The sequence below is a fragment of the Symsagittifera roscoffensis genome, chromosome 7 (assembly GCF_963678635.1).
Source record: "Symsagittifera roscoffensis chromosome 7, txSymRosc1.1, whole genome shotgun sequence".
NCBI lineage: Eukaryota > Metazoa > Xenacoelomorpha > Acoela > Convolutidae > Symsagittifera > Symsagittifera roscoffensis.
Genome location: NC_087068.1, coordinates 5706019 through 5727656, shown reverse-complemented (window position 1 = coordinate 5727656; position 21638 = coordinate 5706019). Strand labels below are relative to the sequence as shown.

The window sequence follows — 21638 nt, the reverse complement described above, 5'->3', positions numbered from 1 at the left end:
TTTAACATTTTTAAACAACTCGTTCCTATAAACTAAGGACATCGGAAAGTAAAGTTGGTGATGCTCTTATTTATACTCGCTATAAGAGTTAATGCACACTTATGCTACTGAAAGCACAAGCATGAGTTGTGTAAGCATGGTGTGCTATCCCGCATCAAAAATTGATTAGAAGCAAGCTAATTAAACATATTTAGGGAAACCAGTCTATGCTTTTTTCCCTGAAAAAAACCTCGCTCTTCTCATTTTCCGTTTTTGCATGAACGAAGCTTTCATTTCGCTTTTTTATATTAAAATTTCAACATTTTGCTTGAAAAACTAGATTTGGGATTCAATGCAAGGCGCGGTTAGAAAAAAAGGGATCTACTTAACATTTGCCCCCCCCCCCCTTTGGTATCTACTTAAGAATTGCCACCCCTATTAATAAAAGCAGTAAATTAGCACTGAGCTTTCTATTGAGAATTAGAATTTTGCTGCATTCTGATTGGTCGAAAGTGCCTTATTTTAATCTACTTAACAATTGCCCCAGAAAAGGGGGGGGGGGCAATTGTTAAGTAGATCCAAAAAAAGTTACATGAGTCTGTTTGATTTGCTGAAAACTCACTTAATTAGTTAGAGCTATGCCGCATCAAAAATTGATTAGAAGCAAGCTAATTAAACATATTTAGGGCAACCAGTCTATGCTTTTTTTCCCTGAAAGAAACCTCGCTCTTCTCATTTTTCGTTTTTGCATGAACGAAGCTTTCATTTCGCTTTTTTATATTAAAATTTCAACATTTTGCTTGAAAAACTAGATTTGGGGTTCAATGCAAGGCGCGGTTAGAAAAAAAGTTCCAGGAGTCTGTTTGATTTGCTGAAAACTCACTTATTTAGTTAAAGCTGAAGTATCAAGTTAATATCCATCTAGTTAACTAGAAACACTTAAGATTTGTAGTGAGATGCCGCATAAAACTTTTTCGTCATTAAAGTTTATGAACTACGCAATACTCTTTTGACTTACTTCCTCTTCTAAAAAATACACATAATTAGCTCTTTTGACTGACCTGGTTGTATTAATTCTCTATACAAATCAAATTCAAAGCCATTACAGTTGGGGAGGAAAAACATTTTGAAAAACACATGTCAGACGAAAAATTTATCAGTCTACTTCTTTTTCGGTCTTGTTCTAAAACCAACATTCCTATTCCTCCAACCCTTTTTTTACGCCCACTATAACAATTAAAACTGAATGAGAACATTTCAAACAGCTAAATTCTAAATTTAAAATTTACATAGCTTACAATAATTCAGTTTTGATGCCTTAACCGAATAATTCTTAACTTCGAATTGTCATGTCAACAGTTTATTAAGATCTCAGACTGTGAATTTGAACAGAGTTATGAATTCCAAGTTCCAGAATATGCCGGAGTTTCTGTACGCAATTGACCAAATGTAGGGTATGAAGAAATCTTCTGGCGCTTCTTCTTCGCAGTATCTGAACTTCAGCTCCGGAAATTTGTGAAGATTAGCCACCGGAAACGTCTTACTACTCTCCTTGATGAAGTTAAGGATGTTATCGCATGTTGATATCAAAAAGGGTTCCGAAGAACTGTTCAATTTTCCCAGGTAGAAGTTGACAATCACATCCAAATTGTAAACTATGTCCTGGTAGTTATGATTTTGTCGGATCGAATTCAGCATGTCCTTATCGTATATCAGACAGTGTACTAGTGATGTGTTGTACGCCAACTGATTGGTTAGTGCATTGTTAATGATTTCCAACAGAAGGCGTAGAATTTCCTCCACTACTGAAAGTTCCGTGCGCAGATTATTCTCTGCACCCTCCTCGTCGTCGTTGATAAAGCTACCCTTGGCCAACTTCGCATTCAGCTTCGTCTGCTTTTTCGTCAGATGATTGCAGAAGGCCACTAGCCGTTGCGAGCAGTAGGGGTTCAAATTCTGGAAGTGGTTCGACATATTAGCCAGAGTTGCCAGACAATTAGTATGCAGGTATTTGTCCTTCATCTGAGTAATATTCACTTGAATTGTTCGCAGTAGCACCAAAACCATCAGACTGGACAAACTGACGTCTGTGAGTAACTTCTCAGTAAACCACGTGACTTGTGGCAGCATGATCTCAGTCATCACGTGATTCAAAATAGTATCCTCGCTCAAAATCAGAAGTATAATCAGAATCATATACAAATGATGGGAAGACGCACTTTTCGGAGTGTAAAGCACTTTCAAAAGAGGAAGCAATAGTTTGTCAATATCTGATCGTGTCATGACGTAATTGAGAAATGCCGAGTTCTTATGCAGTAGCATGTAGAGCATCAACGTTTCCTGGTCTTCGTCTAAGAACTGACACAGCCGCAAATAGAGTAGATCGAAGCTGATTGAGAAAGAGGCCGTCTGATCTGTTCCCAGAATGGTCTTACTACCACTAGACGCATTCGCGCTTAAGGAGAAATCCACGAATGTTGAAATTGCAATTCGGAAAGGATTGTAGTGCTCCAATTTCTCTCCTCCGACCGAATGTCTTTCCGTCATCAATGACAGTTGCGTGCAATGATTGGTTAAAATTTCGACCAATAGCAAGCTCTTCTCGCAAAACTGTTTACTGCAAGTGAATTGAGAGGACTGACTGCTGAGGTCGTCGTTGAAAGGCGAGAGAGAACTCAAGAAGTTGGAGGCCATTTGGAAACTGCTTTGGCTCGTTTTGGTGGCGCCATTTTGCTGGTCCTTCTCCGAGATGGGACAGAGATAGTTCTGCAGAAGGCGTTTAATGATGATATTCGCTTCTGATTGGCTGGTACGCACAATCATGTTGATGAAGAATGGATTCTCGTTCGCGTTTCTCTCGTCGTACATTTTGCTGCTCAGAAGAACTATCAGAGTTGAAACTGCTTCGTTGTGGAGAGAAATAGTGCTGTTGCTAGAACAAGTTAAAAAATAAGGGAAGAAATAAGTGAGACAATTAGAATAGAGTTTGTTTATGCTAGGCAATGTCAAAAACTGTGGCAACTATTGATTGTTAATTTTTTTGTCTATGTTTGACAATGAAAACCTATGTTTGGCAGTGTCTGAAATCCACTGATTTTGACTGAAATAATGGGGAGAAAAATCGTAGAGAGTTTAACCCCTCGTGTTATATAAAGCTTAGCAAAGAATTTACGGACCTAAGAGGTATCTTGCAGATGATGGAGAAGAGAGTGTGACACAGCTTCGAATCCACCCCCGAATCGATTCTCAGCCCCTGGTTCTTCTTATTAGATTTGTTTGATGTCCTCGGGACTCCCCCGTCCACATTCACCTTCTTCTCTCCATCTGAGGAAGAAGGAGGCGCACTATCACTACTACTGTCACTGCTATTAGTATTAGTACTGCTGATAGTATTGCACAGGGAGAGATGTCTCTGCAAGGCCTCCACTGGCATTCTTTCCACGAAGTGTCGACAGATGAGACGGAACACCAACAGCACACTCGCAAGTATGGGCGCTTCTCTACTCAGATCTAAACGCACGTCAATTACCTCACAAGAAACAAATCAAACCCAAATTCCAAAACACGGCTGATAAATGAAGTCAAATACAGACGCGAAGCTTGACTTCGCGTACACAAACAAAAAACAAGACAAGAGGGTTTAGACATTAGAAAATTAGAGACGGTTGGCGAAATACAACTCGCATTTAAAATGGAAAACATTAATTCTTTTAGAACACATATAAATTAAAGGGGCGTGAAATACAGACACACAATTAACGCTTGTCGAGCACACTAAAATCACGAAGAAAAAGATGCGAAAGAGATCAACTACTTTTTAGTTTGTCGGGAAATAAATGAAGCATTGCTTGAGAAGTCACGGACGACAGAAGACTATACAAAATGTCACGGCTAGAGCTCTCTCTACCAGTGATGTTAGGGGTTATCCGAACAACCGACTAGCGAGGATTATTAGTGGCACACCGGCAAGTTCCGATGCAAGCACCAAACGTATGGAAACAACACTGACAAAAAAGCGTCAATATTATATGATTAAATTCACCGCTTTTCGTGAAAATACCATCTGCATCTCGAGAGGATGGCCCGCCTGAGACCAGAAATGAGAGAGGAGGGCTGATTTCGCACAGGTGGGTGAAGCATCACCAGACATATGTGATAACACAAACCAGATAACTTAAGCACGAAATAAAATATACTGACCACCACACAAGGAACACTGTTAGATGCCGAAGATCAACTAATTCAACGATTGGTCATCGCTTAGCTATGGAATATTCAATTAACCGAACAGGACAAAAGGAAGTTTTGTTACGGACTCCGGGTCAACAGTTTCAGTTAGCTAAAACATATTACCCCTTTTGGGCGAATAAGCTCAGTCTCCATAATCTCGCTAAAGCATTAGCAACTCATAAAGAGAATACTGTCCTGTCCACTTTCGTGAAATGCAACATATTGAGAAAAGAAAAACACGCCAAATATTGATCCCGAATTTTGTTAATTTCATCAAAAAAATAGTCAATAAACATTTTGAACTTATAAATTTCAAACCCCACCTCTAAAATATTTTTTTAATTGAACAATTATCACTTCCAGCAACAACATAAAGCGACAAAGCCGATATCACATTAGCCGATACCATTCAAGCGAAAAATAAAAAAGGAACATATGCGTAGTCAAAGTACTTCCAGTCAGAAAACTCTAGGACCAAGGAAATCCAATTATGGTCACAGCCTCAGTGTCAGCTGTCTGCTTCTGTACTCTTCGCGCGTGCGTTTAGTCTCGGCTTGCGCCTGGCGATATAGAGAGATTCTAACGTAAAAATTTCACCAGAGTCAGAGTTGATAACTTTCGCTCTTAAGTCCTCTGCGTGCCCAATGCATTCTCTAAATTGATTACAGACTGGGCATTCCGGTCTCGAAAGCTCTTCATGTCTTGACGTCAAATGCCAACTGGTTTTGCAAAAATTGTTGAACCCGCATCCATGACAAAGCACTTCATAGACGAATCGGCTTTAGAGTTAGCCCGGAATTGGCGTTTTGAGAAACGGTAAGGCTGTTTATTTTCTGGCGGTTTTCGGGACAATACTGCGGATACTTGTTGCAAGTTTATGGGAGCTATGTCCTGTACTACAAGACCAAGTTTGTGTTCCTAATTATCTTTTTTAGATTTACCGTTTTCCTGAGTGTCACCGTGCCGCTCGTTGATGACTTCATTAGCAACTGGATCATAGAAATTAGGTGGGTACTACTTGTTCTCCCAGGCCAGTTTCCCCTTCTCCAATGCAACTGGAAAACTGCTCAATTCCGATATACTGTTCAATCTGTCAACAGTATCCTGTCCAATACTTGTCTTTTATTGTGTGGGGGCGCATGCAACAAAAGACCATAATCAGTTGGCTTCTGTTACCGCGATTTCTTGATGGTACCTTCTGATGTTCTTGTTACCATTATACCTAGAAACGGAATAGCATTATGTATCGAAGAATTCAAAAGCTGGATGGAGGCTGTTCGCTTGATGAATTATCAATCTTTTCAGAACGGGCTGTACGGATCATGTCGTCTACATATTGATCGAAAACCATAGCTTCAGGAATATGACACTGAGGGGAGCTAACGGATGATCTGCAACCACAGAACAAGTGTCCTGGAACTCGCTAGTACATCTTGTCTTTGCTTAAAGAGAAGTACAGTTCCGACTAAACCTATGACTGCATACAGCATTTTGAGGAGCAGATTGAGGAACAACTTCCAGTTGCACACACCAGCCTCATACGCTGCATAAAATAAGAATTCTTATGGGCGGTTTGTCTTCCAGGTAAAACACTTTGTACTTCAACACTGCTACCTTTGTGTATAAACTCTTCACATCCATTAAGATCACTTCCTAGTCTTAGTCAAGTTTGGCTTCGCACCAAAGCTTATTCATTTCAGCAGTCAAAGATTCCATATTGCACCCCTCGACGTCTGCAAACTCGTGTTCAAAGGAGCATAACAACTACTATGCAAATATAAAACTGTCCTCAACGGTGTCTGAAGCCTATGAACCGTCGTCAAACCAGACAAACGTGTAAAAGCTTACAAGACCCGGGGCGAATTCAGCAGAAACAATAATTCCTTGCTAAACTGTTTCTCGACCCTTATTGCAAAGGCCTTCTCTTTTGTTGGCACACGTGCCTTTTCAAATTGTCCAGCCTTGAGGATATCACGCAGTCTGGTGTTATAGTCAACCTCACCCATCAAGCAATTCCCAGAGCCTGTCAAATAGAACTGCTTTCAATATGTTAGATTTCAATAACTGAATACTTTTGCAGGTCTTTCAATTGTCCCTGAGTTACCCCGATGAGTCGAAATTGGCGAGAAAGTGATTTTGGTTAAATTTGTCGCGAAGCGGGCGATTTGTTTCCATGGACAAAAGACTGCTCCCTACTGGTCGTACTACACTACCTTGTTTCTCACAGTTTTTAAAGCTTCATCGAGTGTCTGCTTCTTATCTCGTTAATCACAATACACATTGATTGAAGAAACACTCTGGTTACCGGAGCGGAGCGACTGTGACAATCAATGGAAAAGCAAAACGCGCTTTCTATATGTTATCTCAATTCAGTGCGAGTTGCTTTGGTCAATTGATCGCTTCTATCAATTCCCTGCAAAGAAGCCTCCTCTGATAGTTTTGAACAAGTGTACGTTCAAAGAAAGCGGCTGCTTCAGGTCTTCTAAACTTCAAAAAATTGGTATCAATTCATTGGCCAAGCATGCTCCCAGGAACTTCTGCCGTTGCAAAGTGAAAGGGACCATCCTCAGTGACTTCTGATATTTCAAGCAAAAAAACTCAATGCTCAAACTTGCATTATATCTTCTTGAACATAGCCAACAGAGAGTTGGAAAAGATTCAATGAACGCAAGTATACAGAAAAAACACTGAGTTGTTTTTAATTGAAAAAAAACTCAACTTTCGAACTTCGATTAAAAATTATAAAGCCTTAAAATTTGTAAAAACAATCTAGGTTTGACACTTTTTGATTAAAATCAGCAAATTTGAGAAAACTGGATCAAAAGTTTAAACTTTTAATTCAATGGGAAATCTGATATTTAAACTCCAATTTAAAAAATTACAGTTTTGCTATTCAAAATTGAAGTTTGTCTTCGTTTTAACGAAGGAAATGAAATGAACTTCAAAAAAATCAAAAGTCAAACCGCAAAAAATTAAATTTGAACAAGTTTTAAAACTTTTCCTAAAAAAAGCACTAAAAAAATATCACCGCGACCTAAATAAGAGTCTGAACTAAATTCATCGACTCTTAAAGTGTGCCCACATCAATAACACTGCTGACCAACAGCTGGTATTCTCTTATCCATATTTAAAAAACAAGATATGCTACCTTGTGTACCGTAGAAGTACTTTCTGTAAAATAGCCAACATCAGCACTGAAAAAGAAATTAATGTTTAAATGGCACAAGAAAAACAACTTATAACCAGAAAGAACTTCCAGCCATAAAACTCTGGGACAAAGGCAAAGTAATTTGAATCAAAAGAAATTTCCATGCATAGGAAATTAAGCTCACAAACCCGGACCAATAATTTTCCGCTTCCCAGTAAACAACTCTTTTCAAATTTTCCCAGAATAAAAATCATATCAAGGTCTATCGACAAAAAAACAAGGTCCCGACAAAAATAATACCCCAGACCTAAGAAGCCCAAGGCACGCGCTTTACCACTAGACTAAAAAAGTTCGTAGGTTTTGAGGTTCAACAATAAAGCAAGCTCAGTTTCCTACATATTTGTAAGAAAAACAATATAAAGGTAAGAACTAATTCCAAATAACAACGTACCTACTCTCGCAGTGAAAATAATAGAAGCTGTATAATAGAAAAAGTATACATACTATTTTGTCTACATATTTTTTAACGTCCTTTATTAAGAAGCAGCTAGCATTTTGGGCTATCTTGCACTGAGAGATGTTTGGGCCAATCGTCTTCCAAATCTGATGTATGCATTAGGCCGATCGGAAAGAAAAGTGAAAAGATTGGAATGATGTGCCAGTCGGCCATTTGCGAAAAAATGTCGTTATTCCAATCACAATTCTTATGCGAACAATTTGAAGATAACTAAATTGGTCTAAACTAGTCGAACGTTGACAAACAGATCTGGAAAACAACCTGAACACCGCGGGCAACTAAGAACATATCCCATGGACAATTGGAAAAAAGACATTGACCGCAAGAAAACAGAAATACTGGATTAACTTCTAAATCTTAAGAAAAAATAGATAACCTTACAAGCTCTTCGAGTTTTTAGAACAATTTGTTTGACACTTTTTGGTTACAACGACCCAATTTGGGAACACCGGATCAATAGTTAAAATTTTTAATTCACTGGGAAATCTGATATTTAAACTCTCCGAGAAGTGGATCAAGCTTTCGTGACATTTTCACTTTTGCCTTTCGATAGTGATGTTTGACTTCCTTTTAAAAAAGAACTGAATTCAAAAAACAATATAAAATCAAACCGCGAAACAAAATTACAGCTCGATTACCTCCACGTGGATTTTCAATTAATTTAATGGTTACAAAACTACTATTAGACGAGTGAATAATGTAAATAAGTTCATAAGAATTCCTATTTTGAAAAGCATGGCGTCAGACAAATCGCGGACCAGGGTATTCGAATGAGGTACAACCAGATACAGTCACACGCGTGAACAGCTCCGCCATGAGACCTAACCGTCTAACAAAAGCCAAATTGAGAGCGTTTAATTAGGCTAACACAGTCAGAGCTAATCAAACCTCTGTAATATTGAATTGCTTGGCATAGAAGGAACGTTAAAAGCAGCAAGCTCATTTAAAAAGTATCAGAGTAGCAAATCTAATAGATCTGACCAAACGGGTTTGCAAGCTCTTTATATATATCCATTAATGATAGTGGAATCATGAATTTCGGGGGTCCCATAGCCCTTTGATGATAGAATTTGAAACCTTTCCTAACTATCCAATATTTGACTTAATTTTCTAGCCTTTCAAACAACAAAACGGGTTGAAACGGGTTCATTTAAACAAAGAATCTCATTAAAATACACACTTGAGATCGATGTCTGTTTGATTTCGTCGCCTTTTTCCATACAGAGTTTAACCAGTGTGTACAGATTGGTCGAGGAGCAGTTTTTAAATCAAGAATTTCGGGGGTCCCATAGGCCTTTGATGATAGAATTTAAAAACTTTCCTATCTATCCCATATTTGACTTAATTTTCTAGCCTTTCAAACAACAAAACGGGTTCATTTAAGCAAAGAATCTGATTAAAATACTCACTTGAGATCGATGTCTGTTTGATTTCGTCGCCTTTTTCCATACAGAGTTTAACCAAGGTGTACAAGTTGGTCGAGGAGCAGTTTTTGACGATGAACTGTTTGAATAGCGGAGCTAAAAGTCTATCAATTTCTTCTTCTTGATTCCGGGAGAGAAACACATCAAAAATTTGCTTTGACATTTCTATAAAATCATCCCAAAGACTTTCCAAGTTATTAATTGAGTCAATGCTACTCAGCTTCGCAACAACATTCTCAAGATTCTGAGTATCCATCCGGATATTTAGAGCTTCATACAGCTTTCTTAAATAAAAAAAATTACGTTTTAATAAGCAGTCAAAGCTGATTGCGATCAATTTCACCAATTTCGAACGCTACCAGGACTTGAACATCTCCGCAACTGAAAGAGAAAGTATGCTCCCAGGAACTTCTGCCGTTGCAAAGTGAAAGGGACCATCCTCAGTGACTTCTGATATTTCAAGCAAAAAAACTCAATGCTCAAACTTGCATTATATCTTCTTGAACATAGCCAACAGAGAGTTGGAAAAGATTCAATGAACGCAAGTATACAGAAAAAACACTGAGTTGTTTTTAATTGAAAAAAAACTCAACTTTCGAACTTCGATTAAAAATTATAAAGCCTTAAAATTTGTAAAAACAATCTAGGTTTGACACTTTTTGATTAAAATCAGCAAATTTGAGAAAACTGGATCAAAAGTTTAAACTTTTAATTCAATGGGAAATCTGATATTTAAACTCCAATTTAAAAAATTACAGTTTTGCTATTCAAAATTGAAGTTTGTCTTCGTTTTAACGAAGGAAATGAAATGAACTTCAAAAAAATCAAAAGTCAAACCGCAAAAAATTAAATTTGAACAAGTTTTAAAACTTTTCCTAAAAAAAGCACTAAAAAAATATCACCGCGACCTAAATAAGAGTCTGAACTAAATTCATCGACTCTTAAAGTGTGCCCACATCAATAACACTGCTGACCAACAGCTGGTATTCTCTTATCCATATTTAAAAAACAAGATATGCTACCTTGTGTACCGTAGAAGTACTTTCTGTAAAATAGCCAACATCAGCACTGAAAAAGAAATTAATGTTTAAATGGCACAAGAAAAACAACTTATAACCAGAAAGAACTTCCAGCCATAAAACTCTGGGACAAAGGCAAAGTAATTTGAATCAAAAGAAATTTCCATGCATAGGAAATTAAGCTCACAAACCCGGACCAATAATTTTCCGCTTCCCAGTAAACAACTCTTTTCAAATTTTCCCAGAATAAAAATCATATCAAGGTCTATCGACAAAAAAACAAGGTCCCGACAAAAATAATACCCCAGACCTAAGAAGCCCAAGGCACGCGCTTTACCACTAGACTAAAAAAGTTCGTAGGTTTTGAGGTTCAACAATAAAGCAAGCTCAGTTTCCTACATATTTGTAAGAAAAACAATATAAAGGTAAGAACTAATTCCAAATAACAACGTACCTACTCTCGCAGTGAAAATAATAGAAGCTGTATAATAGAAAAAGTATACATACTATTTTGTCTACATATTTTTTAACGTCCTTTATTAAGAAGCAGCTAGCATTTTGGGCTATCTTGCACTGAGAGATGTTTGGGCCAATCGTCTTCCAAATCTGATGTATGCATTAGGCCGATCGGAAAGAAAAGTGAAAAGATTGGAATGATGTGCCAGTCGGCCATTTGCGAAAAAATGTCGTTATTCCAATCACAATTCTTATGCGAACAATTTGAAGATAACTAAATTGGTCTAAACTAGTCGAACGTTGACAAACAGATCTGGAAAACAACCTGAACACCGCGGGCAACTAAGAACATATCCCATGGACAATTGGAAAAAAGACATTGACCGCAAGAAAACAGAAATACTGGATTAACTTCTAAATCTTAAGAAAAAATAGATAACCTTACAAGCTCTTCGAGTTTTTAGAACAATTTGTTTGACACTTTTTGGTTACAACGACCCAATTTGGGAACACCGGATCAATAGTTAAAATTTTTAATTCACTGGGAAATCTGATATTTAAACTCTCCGAGAAGTGGATCAAGCTTTCGTGACATTTTCACTTTTGCCTTTCGATAGTGATGTTTGACTTCCTTTTAAAAAAGAACTGAATTCAAAAAACAATATAAAATCAAACCGCGAAACAAAATTACAGCTCGATTACCTCCACGTGGATTTTCAATTAATTTAATGGTTACAAAACTACTATTAGACGAGTGAATAATGTAAATAAGTTCATAAGAATTCCTATTTTGAAAAGCATGGCGTCAGACAAATCGCGGACCAGGGTATTCGAATGAGGTACAACCAGATACAGTCACACGCGTGAACAGCTCCGCCATGAGACCTAACCGTCTAACAAAAGCCAAATTGAGAGCGTTTAATTAGGCTAACACAGTCAGAGCTAATCAAACCTCTGTAATATTGAATTGCTTGGCATAGAAGGAACGTTAAAAGCAGCAAGCTCATTTAAAAAGTATCAGAGTAGCAAATCTAATAGATCTGACCAAACGGGTTTGCAAGCTCTTTATATATATCCATTAATGATAGTGGAATCATGAATTTCGGGGGTCCCATAGCCCTTTGATGATAGAATTTGAAACCTTTCCTAACTATCCAATATTTGACTTAATTTTCTAGCCTTTCAAACAACAAAACGGGTTGAAACGGGTTCATTTAAACAAAGAATCTCATTAAAATACACACTTGAGATCGATGTCTGTTTGATTTCGTCGCCTTTTTCCATACAGAGTTTAACCAGTGTGTACAGATTGGTCGAGGAGCAGTTTTTAAATCAAGAATTTCGGGGGTCCCATAGGCCTTTGATGATAGAATTTAAAAACTTTCCTATCTATCCCATATTTGACTTAATTTTCTAGCCTTTCAAACAACAAAACGGGTTCATTTAAGCAAAGAATCTGTTTAAAATACTCACTTGAGATCGATGTCTGTTTGATTTCGTCGCCTTTTTCCATACAGAGTTTAACCAAGGTGTACAAGTTGGTCGAGGAGCAGTTTTTGACGATGAACTGTTTGAATAGCGGAGCTAAAAGTCTATCAATTTCTTCTTCTTGATTCCGGGAGAGAAACACATCAAAAATTTGCTTTGACATTTCTATAAAATCATCCCAAAGACTTTCCAAGTTATTAATTGAGTCAATGCTACTCAGCTTCGCAACAACATTCTCAAGATTCTGAGTATCCATCCGGATATTTAGAGCTTGATACAGCTTTCTTAAATAAAAAAAATTACGTTTTAATAAGCAGTCAAAGCTGATTGCGATCAATTTCACCAATTTCGAACGCTACCAGGACTTGAACATCTCCGCAACTGAAAGAGAAAGTCAGAAAATCCGAAGAGCAGATTTCATAATTGCGAAAAAGTGGACCAAAAATCAGATCTAGAGTCACATTGCTGGTAACATTTGACCAGAAAGGCCTAATAAGCTGTTCATCAATGTAACATGCACCCAGAAATAACTAATCCTCCGACCCCCGGAAATTTCGGTCTTAACTTGGTTAAAAAACTAAATTGTACCAGGTGGAGGGTTCGCAACTACCGCCTGGTACAATACAGGACAATAAGGACTTTTACTCGGGCAGAGGAGGGTTCGTCGCTGAAACTTTTGCTGATCGCGATGCTCTATTGCTGTAACATTCGTCTACTGTAGTCACACATGAGGCTTAAGAAAAATAGGCTCTATAACCATTGGCTCAAGAGTCAGGGACACTATCTCTTGTGTTTTTCTACCTCAAATCAGTCGGAGCCAATTCGGTTCGCTTGTGACATGAGACTACGACCCGTTACAGCTTAAAGGCTACTACCAAAATATCCCCCCACTCTAGAAATAAGAACGTCCCCATACTTAGGTCTCTAGATACCCAAAATACATGAACGCCGTTAAAAACCGGGTCAGAACAATCCGTTGAGTTACTTTTTATCAGACAGTGGAACTTTGATCCATTTCAGATGGATCAACCTAAAACTCGCCTTACCTCAACATAACAATCATAAAACACACTCTAGAAATTTAAATTGAGTACTCACATCGTAGCACGCTCAAGAACTGGGAGTAATTAAGTCGGTAATCAACTCGAGAATTAAATAATGTAACTAAATGAGTTTAATGTTTATCAGTTTCAATAACAGGACCAAGTTTGAACTCTAGAGTATAGTTTCTCGTGAACCATTGGGACACTCAAGCTGTCCACCTTTCCATCGAAGGTTCACTCTGGTCCAGTTCGAATAACAATCCAGTCCAGTGATAATAGTCCAGTTCTCGGGAATACGCTTCTTTCTGTTTCAGATAGCACAGCTCTACTCTAGTTTTATTGTGACGGAAATTGCGAATAGCAATTTCCTACTGTTTTATCTGGCTACTTTCCCGCGATTGATTTTCGATCGTTCTCCTTTCTCTTTTTCGGTTTTCAGTTATCGCGAGAAAATCGTGCATGACAGGCTCCATTCGAATTTTTGAAAAATCAAATTTCACTCCAAAATTAAGCGTTCTTGTTTTTCTCAAGGTCAAACTTCCAAATATGACCGACTGGCACATACTCCCCGGACTCAAGATCGATGTCCTCATCGCGTGCTGTCGTCTGCCAGTGAGTCCCAGAAAACCGAGTGTTGCTCAAGGTAGAGTGCCAGTTGTCATTTACAGAAGTTTGCAGCAGACTTCAGCTTATCTACACCCCAAAATTCACGTCCATGTAAAATTTTCACACTATCGCTAAACAGCAATCAAAATCTGCACACACCTGCACCCTTGAATTCTCGCTTTTCAAGCCAATTATTTAAAATTTCTTTTGTCCTATTCAATCAGGAAATTGTCATGCAGCATTTTGATTTATATAGTAAATATAACATTGTAACATTCGCCCGGAAGATACATATCGACGGATAACAAAACTAAGTCTTAGGACGACTGGCTAGCGTCTAAACAGAGCTTTGCATGTTTTTCACCGTCTCTACCAAGCCAGTACTTTTCGGTGGTCTTTCTTACATCGGGTCGACAAAAACGTTACTGTTCTCCGGCTTCGACCAGAACGCTCAAATTAACTGAATTACATGCAAAAATAGTGAGCTCATGGCTGGGTCTCAGTATCCCCAGACCACGAGGTCACTCCTAAAAACAGGGCTACTATTTATTATATTACTATTGTTTTTGTTCAGTAGATAAAAATCATCATCTCCATCGAAGATGGATCAACCCTTTCCCCCTTAGCACCTCATCCTTGTCAAAACTAATCCAAATATCAATTAAATTCAAGTCAGGACATGACAGGATGCTAAAAGTTCATATGAGTCAATAAAAGTTTTCCGTCCCGAGACCCTTCCGGATTCTTGAATCCGCTGAATCAAGCCCGTTGATCTTGATTTCTTCCTAATCCGGAAGGCTGGTTTCTTACCCTTCACCGTTGTTTGCAACGGCCTTGCAACTATTGTAGCAGCACAATAGTTGCAACTCGGAACGTTCTCTGTAATTCGTTGTCGTCTTCTTCAATTTCGATTTCCTCAATTTCGATAAAGTTGTTCTCGTCAGCGCAACTAATGTTGTTGTTGTGTTTCTTCTCTCGTTTTTTGTTAAAATGGCCGTTTCAGCATTTCTCAGAAATGTGACGTCATCATTCGAATTTTTGAAATTTTAAAATACCAGAATATTCCAGCCCTCACTGTTTGGCTAAACGTTCCAATAACGCCCTTAGTTCTTAAAAACCACCAATCCGGAAGGCTTACTGCTAAAATTCCGAATTCTGCAGAGATTGCATTTTGGCCATTCTGGTCGAATGTCACATACTCCCCGGACAGTCCGGTCAATGTCCTCATTGAATCGCGCAATGTTCGTAAAATGGTTACAGTGTCATCGAACAGAATTTACAAAATGCACGAAATTACTTTTATCCACGTCACATCGACTCACTGCAGAATATAAATGGCATCATACTACATCACTATAGCCTCCAAATTCTTTCATTAATCTGCACATTAAGGATATGACTTAAGATAAAACATATTTTCTGACTTCCATTGTCAATGTCCCGATTAAAACTTCTTCTCTTATATTTAAAAGGTGTTGGCTTGCAGGACAGTCCTGCCAACCAACAAGCTAAAATTATCCTACTACGCTACTTCCCTTCGGAAATCTTGCTTGTTTATTGTCCTGAATATTAAAACTAAGAAACTTTGTGGTTAGAAAGAACAATGCAACAACCTCCCTCTTCAAGAGATTACTCAAGCCTTCCACGTCACCACAAAGTGATCAATCTTCCTAAGTGATTAAAAACAATCATGCAGGCTGGAATATTTAAATATACTCTTCCCTTAAGCCTTTCTAAATAAATAATAAGTGTCTCTAAAGCCACTTCTGCTAAAATCAAAATGCAAATTTATAAATGCAACAATTTCAAAACTCAACTAAATGTTTCAGTTTTCAATTGCAACTTGGTTGCTTGGTTTCTCACTTGAGTTTTTCACACACACAAAACAATTCTGAGTTTTGACTTTTCTTCATCATCCCTTTGTTCTCTTCTTTTTTCGTCGTTTAGAAGTTCTAAAACTTCTAAATTCTTCTAATTTTCTTTCTTGCTGCCTCTTGTTTTCTCGACCATTCGTCAATGCTCCATTTCCTCCTCCTGTGACACTGACTCCGCACTTTCGGTTTCCGTGTCTTGTAGCACATCATTGGCTATCCTGACGCTGTTGGAAGCCGTCCTCCAACACTTCTGCTCTTCTACCCTCTGTTTACAGCAAGGTAGGGGATCCACGTTGGATTCTCTGTTTCTGCAGAAACTGTTGTGGAGACACAACGTCACGTTTCTCTCCAAATCTTCTTTCAGCATCTCTGCCTTCTCATTTCCACTACGCTCACTCGTCCTGGAAATTCTTTTCACGGCGGTGGTCACTGCGTTCCGATGAGTCACGAGAGCTCGCTTGAAAGCTCCTGCCCCAATGTCCAGCTGATATTCACTGTACACCCTGCCGTGCTTCGACATATGCTTTTTCGCATACTCGTACAACCATGTAGTCATGTTACCTCTGAACCATGGCCTCAATCGTTTTCTCGCCCATATCTTCTTCACTTCCATCGGAATGTTTAGAACTTTGCACATTGTCTCAAAAAGATCTAAATCTTTTAGACAATCTAATTTCCGCAATTGTTCTCTCGTCGGCGCCTCCTGTCTATTATTTTCTCTCACATGAGCTTCCAGCCATCGTATCGCCATCATAACTCCCACTATCACTATTGTTACGGGCTGTGATGAATCTGTTAAACCCATGGAGAGCAGCTCTCCAGAGTCCCAGATCAACATCAGATTACTACGCTTGGGATACCACCAGGTCTGCAGCAAGCAGTGGCAAGGAAACTCGTCATGCGTCAACATGATGCTCCTCCAATTACGTTTTCCCGAAGCTTCCAGCAATGGTTCCACTTCCATCATCACTCGGTGGATTTCATCATTCTCATCTACTGCATTGTAATCTGTGACAGTTGATCCTCTCTGTTTCTGTTTCTCAAAGTCACTGAAGTTCCCGCTCACATATCCCATGAACTTCTTTCCTAGTATTGACTCCAACTCTTCTTTGGTTCTCTCCGGAATTGCTGAGAACATCTTACATAGTAACTCGTAAGACTTTTCAGACATTCTCGCCAATCTCACACACTTCGGCACTGAGAAGGCTTGATCCACGATCGTTCTTGTACTTTTTACGTCCACAGCCACGAAATGCACAGGATATCTGCTCTTGCACATTGGAGCCAACGTTGAACCCACCAAATATCGTGCTCCTGATGGTCTACAGTAAGTTTCGCTGTGTCTGATGTTCATCTCCGTTTCGATTGCTTCCCTCCATTTTCCTAGATATTTCTGCTCAGTCTGCAGAACTCCTGGGAATACTTCTACGCTGATGGCTGTGACCATCTCATGTCTCTGTTCTAGATTCAATAGTGACTCTAAAGAACCAAACATGGTGTAGAATCCTAGTGCAGTCACTAGATTCACATCGGTTCCTCCATGGCAATCTGCTATCAGTTCCGTTTCTGTTCTTGCTTTCATCACCACATTTCCAAACAATACTGTCAATTGCTTGTGCTGTTTCTCCAGGGTTTTCACACAGTCTAGACCTCCACAAACATGACCCTCCAATCCACAGACTTCCGCCAGACAGCTACCAGGTTTGACCCAGTCTTCCGGTCCCCAGCCAGGCAACTCTACTTTATCTTCTCCGTTGCTCTTAGAGGCTGTTATCATCACATTATATATGATGTTGAGGTCACGCAGGTTACAGTCTGCATTCAGTTCCCTCTGTACGTCTTGTGTCGCCCGTAATATTGAGTCAGCGTTGGGACTAGGACACCATGATGGTCTCATCAATTCCCACACTGCCATCAAGCTCGTTCTCAGTAATTCATCTGAGAATCCCAACCCAAACTCCACTCTCTTGTCGGATTTTGGTACTGAAGGTGCAGTCACCTCTTCTTCCAAGACCAGTCCCAATTTGGCCTGTGAATTGTTGACGCTTTTAATTGTTACAATTCTGGACGTCCAGAATCTTAGTAACACCGCCTGCTCATAATCAAAGAAGCAATCACGTATGTCTTCACTCAGGAAAGGATTGTACGCTATCCCTAAGATCCCAGATACATAGCTATATGACTTCTTCTTGATCGGTCCACAGCATTCACTGGATTTCGGCAATGCTCCCATAGATTCTTTAGTGAGTCTCAACTCCTTGTTTGAGAATCTCCTGATCTCGTCTATCTTTTTCATGGGTTCCAATTCTTCAGGTTCTTTCATGTTCACCCTCATCGGTTTACTTTGCTGCATCTCCAGCATTGCTAGTAAGAACAAGGCTTTCGTTCGCTCATCGCCTTCCCTCAACATTTTAACACAAGTGTTTAATGCAGGTACTGAAATCTGCTCTATCAGGAATCGAATGAAACAGAGAGCGTCTCTCCGCTTCGCACACGCTACTGCTGCTCCCTCCTGGACTATCAGATCCCTCAGATTCGTCATAAGGAAAACCTTTTCTTCTTTTGATCTCTTTCTTTCTTCTGAATCATATTCTTCGCGAGTCAGTCCCATCATACACCAGGCGAACCTGAGTTGTAACTCTGTCCTTACGTAAGGTACTGCCACGAGAGCATGTATTCTTGGCGTAGTCCTCATTTCTTCCTCGAAATACCTCAACACTACTGCTTTCCATGGAAGGCTCACTAACTGCTCGATCGTTTCCGCCTCTACGTCAGACGACGCCAAAGTTTCATACGCCTTCTGCTTGAGGGTGGTGCCTTGCAACATCATTTCCAGATAACCCTCCATGGCTTTTTTGTCTTCCAGGGCCATTACATACCCTCTAGCCGAGTTTCGGTATTCCAACATCTCCATGTATCCACCAGTGGGTTCATCTATCGACACTGTCTCCGACACGGTTAGTCGGTTGTATTCCACTGGTGTTAGTTGTCCTGCAACACTTCCCTTTCCATGATTCATGGGAGATGGCTTGAAGTCCCTCATTTTGCTCTCTCCACATTGGCTGAGTATTTCCATTTCTAACGTTGCTCCAGTCAGAGTGCGGTCACTCCTTTTGGATTTATAACCGGTTGACTTTATCCCCGCCATGAGAATGGGTGGCACCATCGCTATATCGGTTAATATTCCATCTGTGCCAGACAATTGATAATCACCTTGCCCCAAATCCATGACTTCTTCGACTCGCTTCCTTTTCGATGAGTTACCAGCTTTCATCGATATTTCTGAATCCACTTTTGTCTTTCCAATTCTCCTCGGCATCACTCTGCTGCCTAACTTCATTTTCATCGCATTGATTTTATCAATCACCATTTTCGATCGCATCGTTCCTCTCCTGGTCCTTGACAGGTACATCACCTCTCCATCGTCCTGCGGTGTCATCTTGATGGGAGAATTCGCTTCACTCTCATCAGTAGCTGAGTCGATCAATAACTCACTCAGTCTTCCTTCACATTCATCAAGCTTGTCAAGTACTTCTCTCATCAAGGGTTGATTGAGACCTGTTTTGAGAATGGACTGGGTCCCATAGCTCTGAATCACAGTCCAGACTTCTTCCATGAACGCCACACTGTCCAGCTTACATCCCGTCCTACTCTCGTGGTCTCGGTGATGTACTTCCCATTCTTCTTCGGGCAGCGTTCCCAAGAAAGGTACTCTGGCTGAGGCCTCTATTCTTCTCCTCCGAGGTGATTCCATGAGGATTCTCTGGTCGTTATTTCTTGAATTGCCAGGAGAGCTGCTCTCCGGCAAATTCCGTTTCATTTCCTCAAAGGCTGACGGAGGCTCCAGTGTCGAGATGCCTTCATCCGCTGGCTCAGTCGTTTCCAACGTGTCTGCATTATTCTCAAGATCACTGAAGATATTGAAATCCAGGCTGGATGTTCCTCCTGTCGATGCCCTGTCGTCTTCCCCACCAGCTTGATCTTGTTGCATGGGTTCTTCCGTCTGACGGCTTCCACCCTGTCCGTCATCTCCTTCTGACTTATCCTTGTTCGAGCTCGATGGTCCTTGTTCGTCATTGTCAGCTTCTTCCTGGAATCTCGGTATGAGCAATGTACCGGCTGATTTATCTTCCTCTTCTCCATAGACCACTTTGATTTCTTCGCAACCGAAGGGTGCTAGGAAGGTTCTCGTCTGCAATATTCCTCCCACTTTCATCTCCTTTTTCACACTGGTCAGGATTAATGAGGCTTCAGGCAATTCTGTCCTGCCTCTCATTCTCATCGGAGTTAAGCCTAGCTCCTTCCATTCCTCATCAAATCTTCCAGGTTGAAGTTGTCCATTCTATTCTTTTCAAGTTTGATTTGATTCGATTCTTTGACTCAAGTGAGTAATTTAAATGATCAATCAGGATCTAGAAAAGAAATCACGAATGTCACACTTGTCAGTTTCACCTTAACATATATCGTTAAAATTTGCTTAAAACAGTTCAGATAAAAAGATATTTATCCTAAAATTTGTTAAAATCAATTGGTTTCTAAATTTTTGGAATTCGACCTAAGATTGGACAGTCCAAACTTTGGATCTATTCCCAAGATCGTCATTCAGTTGTTCATGGTCACTAACCCCTACTTACCCATGATCTTAATAACCTAACACATAACATAACATAACACACATATCACATGTTACACACAACTTAATCTTTGGCCTAACACTCTTTCACACTTCACTCAGCCTATACTTAAGTAATAGTTCTTATGTAGATATACTTGTATGTTTGTATCAGAGAATATCACGTGTACAAGCGCGTACAATTCCCGAGGATGCAGTCTTCCTCTGTTTGGATCGTACACTGGAAGCGAGAGCTCCTTCACGTCCATTTCCACAAGGAAGTCCCTCAGCCTGGTCAAAGACAAGACTAGGTTTTCTGGGTCCACGTGCTGCTTCTCCGTCGCCCTCGTTACCAAGAAGCATAAGTACTTTCCCGGTATCTGCGACACCGCCGAAGGTAAGGCTGCTACGCTCCCTATCCCTGGTCTTTGCTTCCAAAGGAATTCCACGTTTTTGTATTCTCTCTTAAAATCTGCCGCTAACGCTGTCCTAAAACTCATGTCTGCGGTGATTGCTATCGCACATGTTCTGTTTGTGAGTATGAAATCACTGTCTGTTAGTATTATGTTACTTGAATATTCATTTGGTAAGTTAAAATATGACTCAACTACCCTGCCTATGTCAGGTTTCTTAGGTTCTTTGCCTGTTTCTGCTTCTAACTCTCCTGTTTCTCTTGCTATTCTCAATTTTTTTGTTATCAGGTTTTCAGTGTGGGTAAGTCCTACCCCCACTCCCCGGACAAAAATATCCATCGGCGTCCCCGTCGATCGCATACCGGATATCACGTCAAGGTTAGAAGCTGGAATGAGAAGTTGTCCTTCCTGGGCAGCCCAGGAAGGATCATCTCGTTCGGTCTTATTGTATTTCGCGCTTTCACGATCTACGTCTTGAATCGTAACGCTGGTCTTTTTAGGGTCTGATGTCATCTCATTCAGCCACTCTAAGACACGCAGGTTCGTCAGGTCTTGTTCATTTGACTGCTGTTGCTCATCGTCGAACTCCACCTCGGGTTTCGACCAGTCGTCAACCCATTCATCGTTGTGATCATCGACTATGTCAATGTCTTGTGACACGGTTATTTCCTCTAAACCCACTACTTCCTCCACTATTTTCTTTAGATCTATCCTATCCACTACAAAGTCGTCACCGTAAGGATTGTATTTCTTTCTTGGTCTCGTCCCGTCTTTCTGACGAGTCTGCATCGTGAACGGAAGATCTGGTTCCATGTTCTTTGGAACCTCT

General features: G+C 39.9%; 2 protein-coding genes across 6 annotated transcripts in view; one reads left to right on the top strand and one right to left on the bottom strand.

The window, feature by feature from the left end:
* Positions 1-21638, top strand: part of LOC134851749 (14-3-3 protein homolog 1-like) — a 524146-nt gene that overhangs the window by 233804 nt on the left and 268704 nt on the right. The gene's annotated exons all lie outside the window — the stretch shown is intronic.
* LOC134851368 (dymeclin-like) lies at positions 1230-9602 on the bottom strand. Of its 2 annotated transcripts, none has more exons than XM_063867423.1 (3): positions 9284-9602; positions 3156-3489; positions 1230-2911 (listed from the first exon to the last, which is right to left on the bottom strand). In XM_063867423.1, the coding sequence occupies exons 1-3, from the start codon at positions 9552-9554 to the stop codon at positions 1351-1353; spliced, it is 2166 nt and encodes a 721-aa protein (XP_063723493.1). In that variant the 5' UTR covers positions 9555-9602; the 3' UTR covers positions 1230-1350. The 2 variants fall into 2 exon arrangements, with proteins under 2 accessions (XP_063723493.1, XP_063723494.1); XM_063867424.1 differs by lacking the exon at positions 9284-9602 and adding an exon at positions 9055-9242.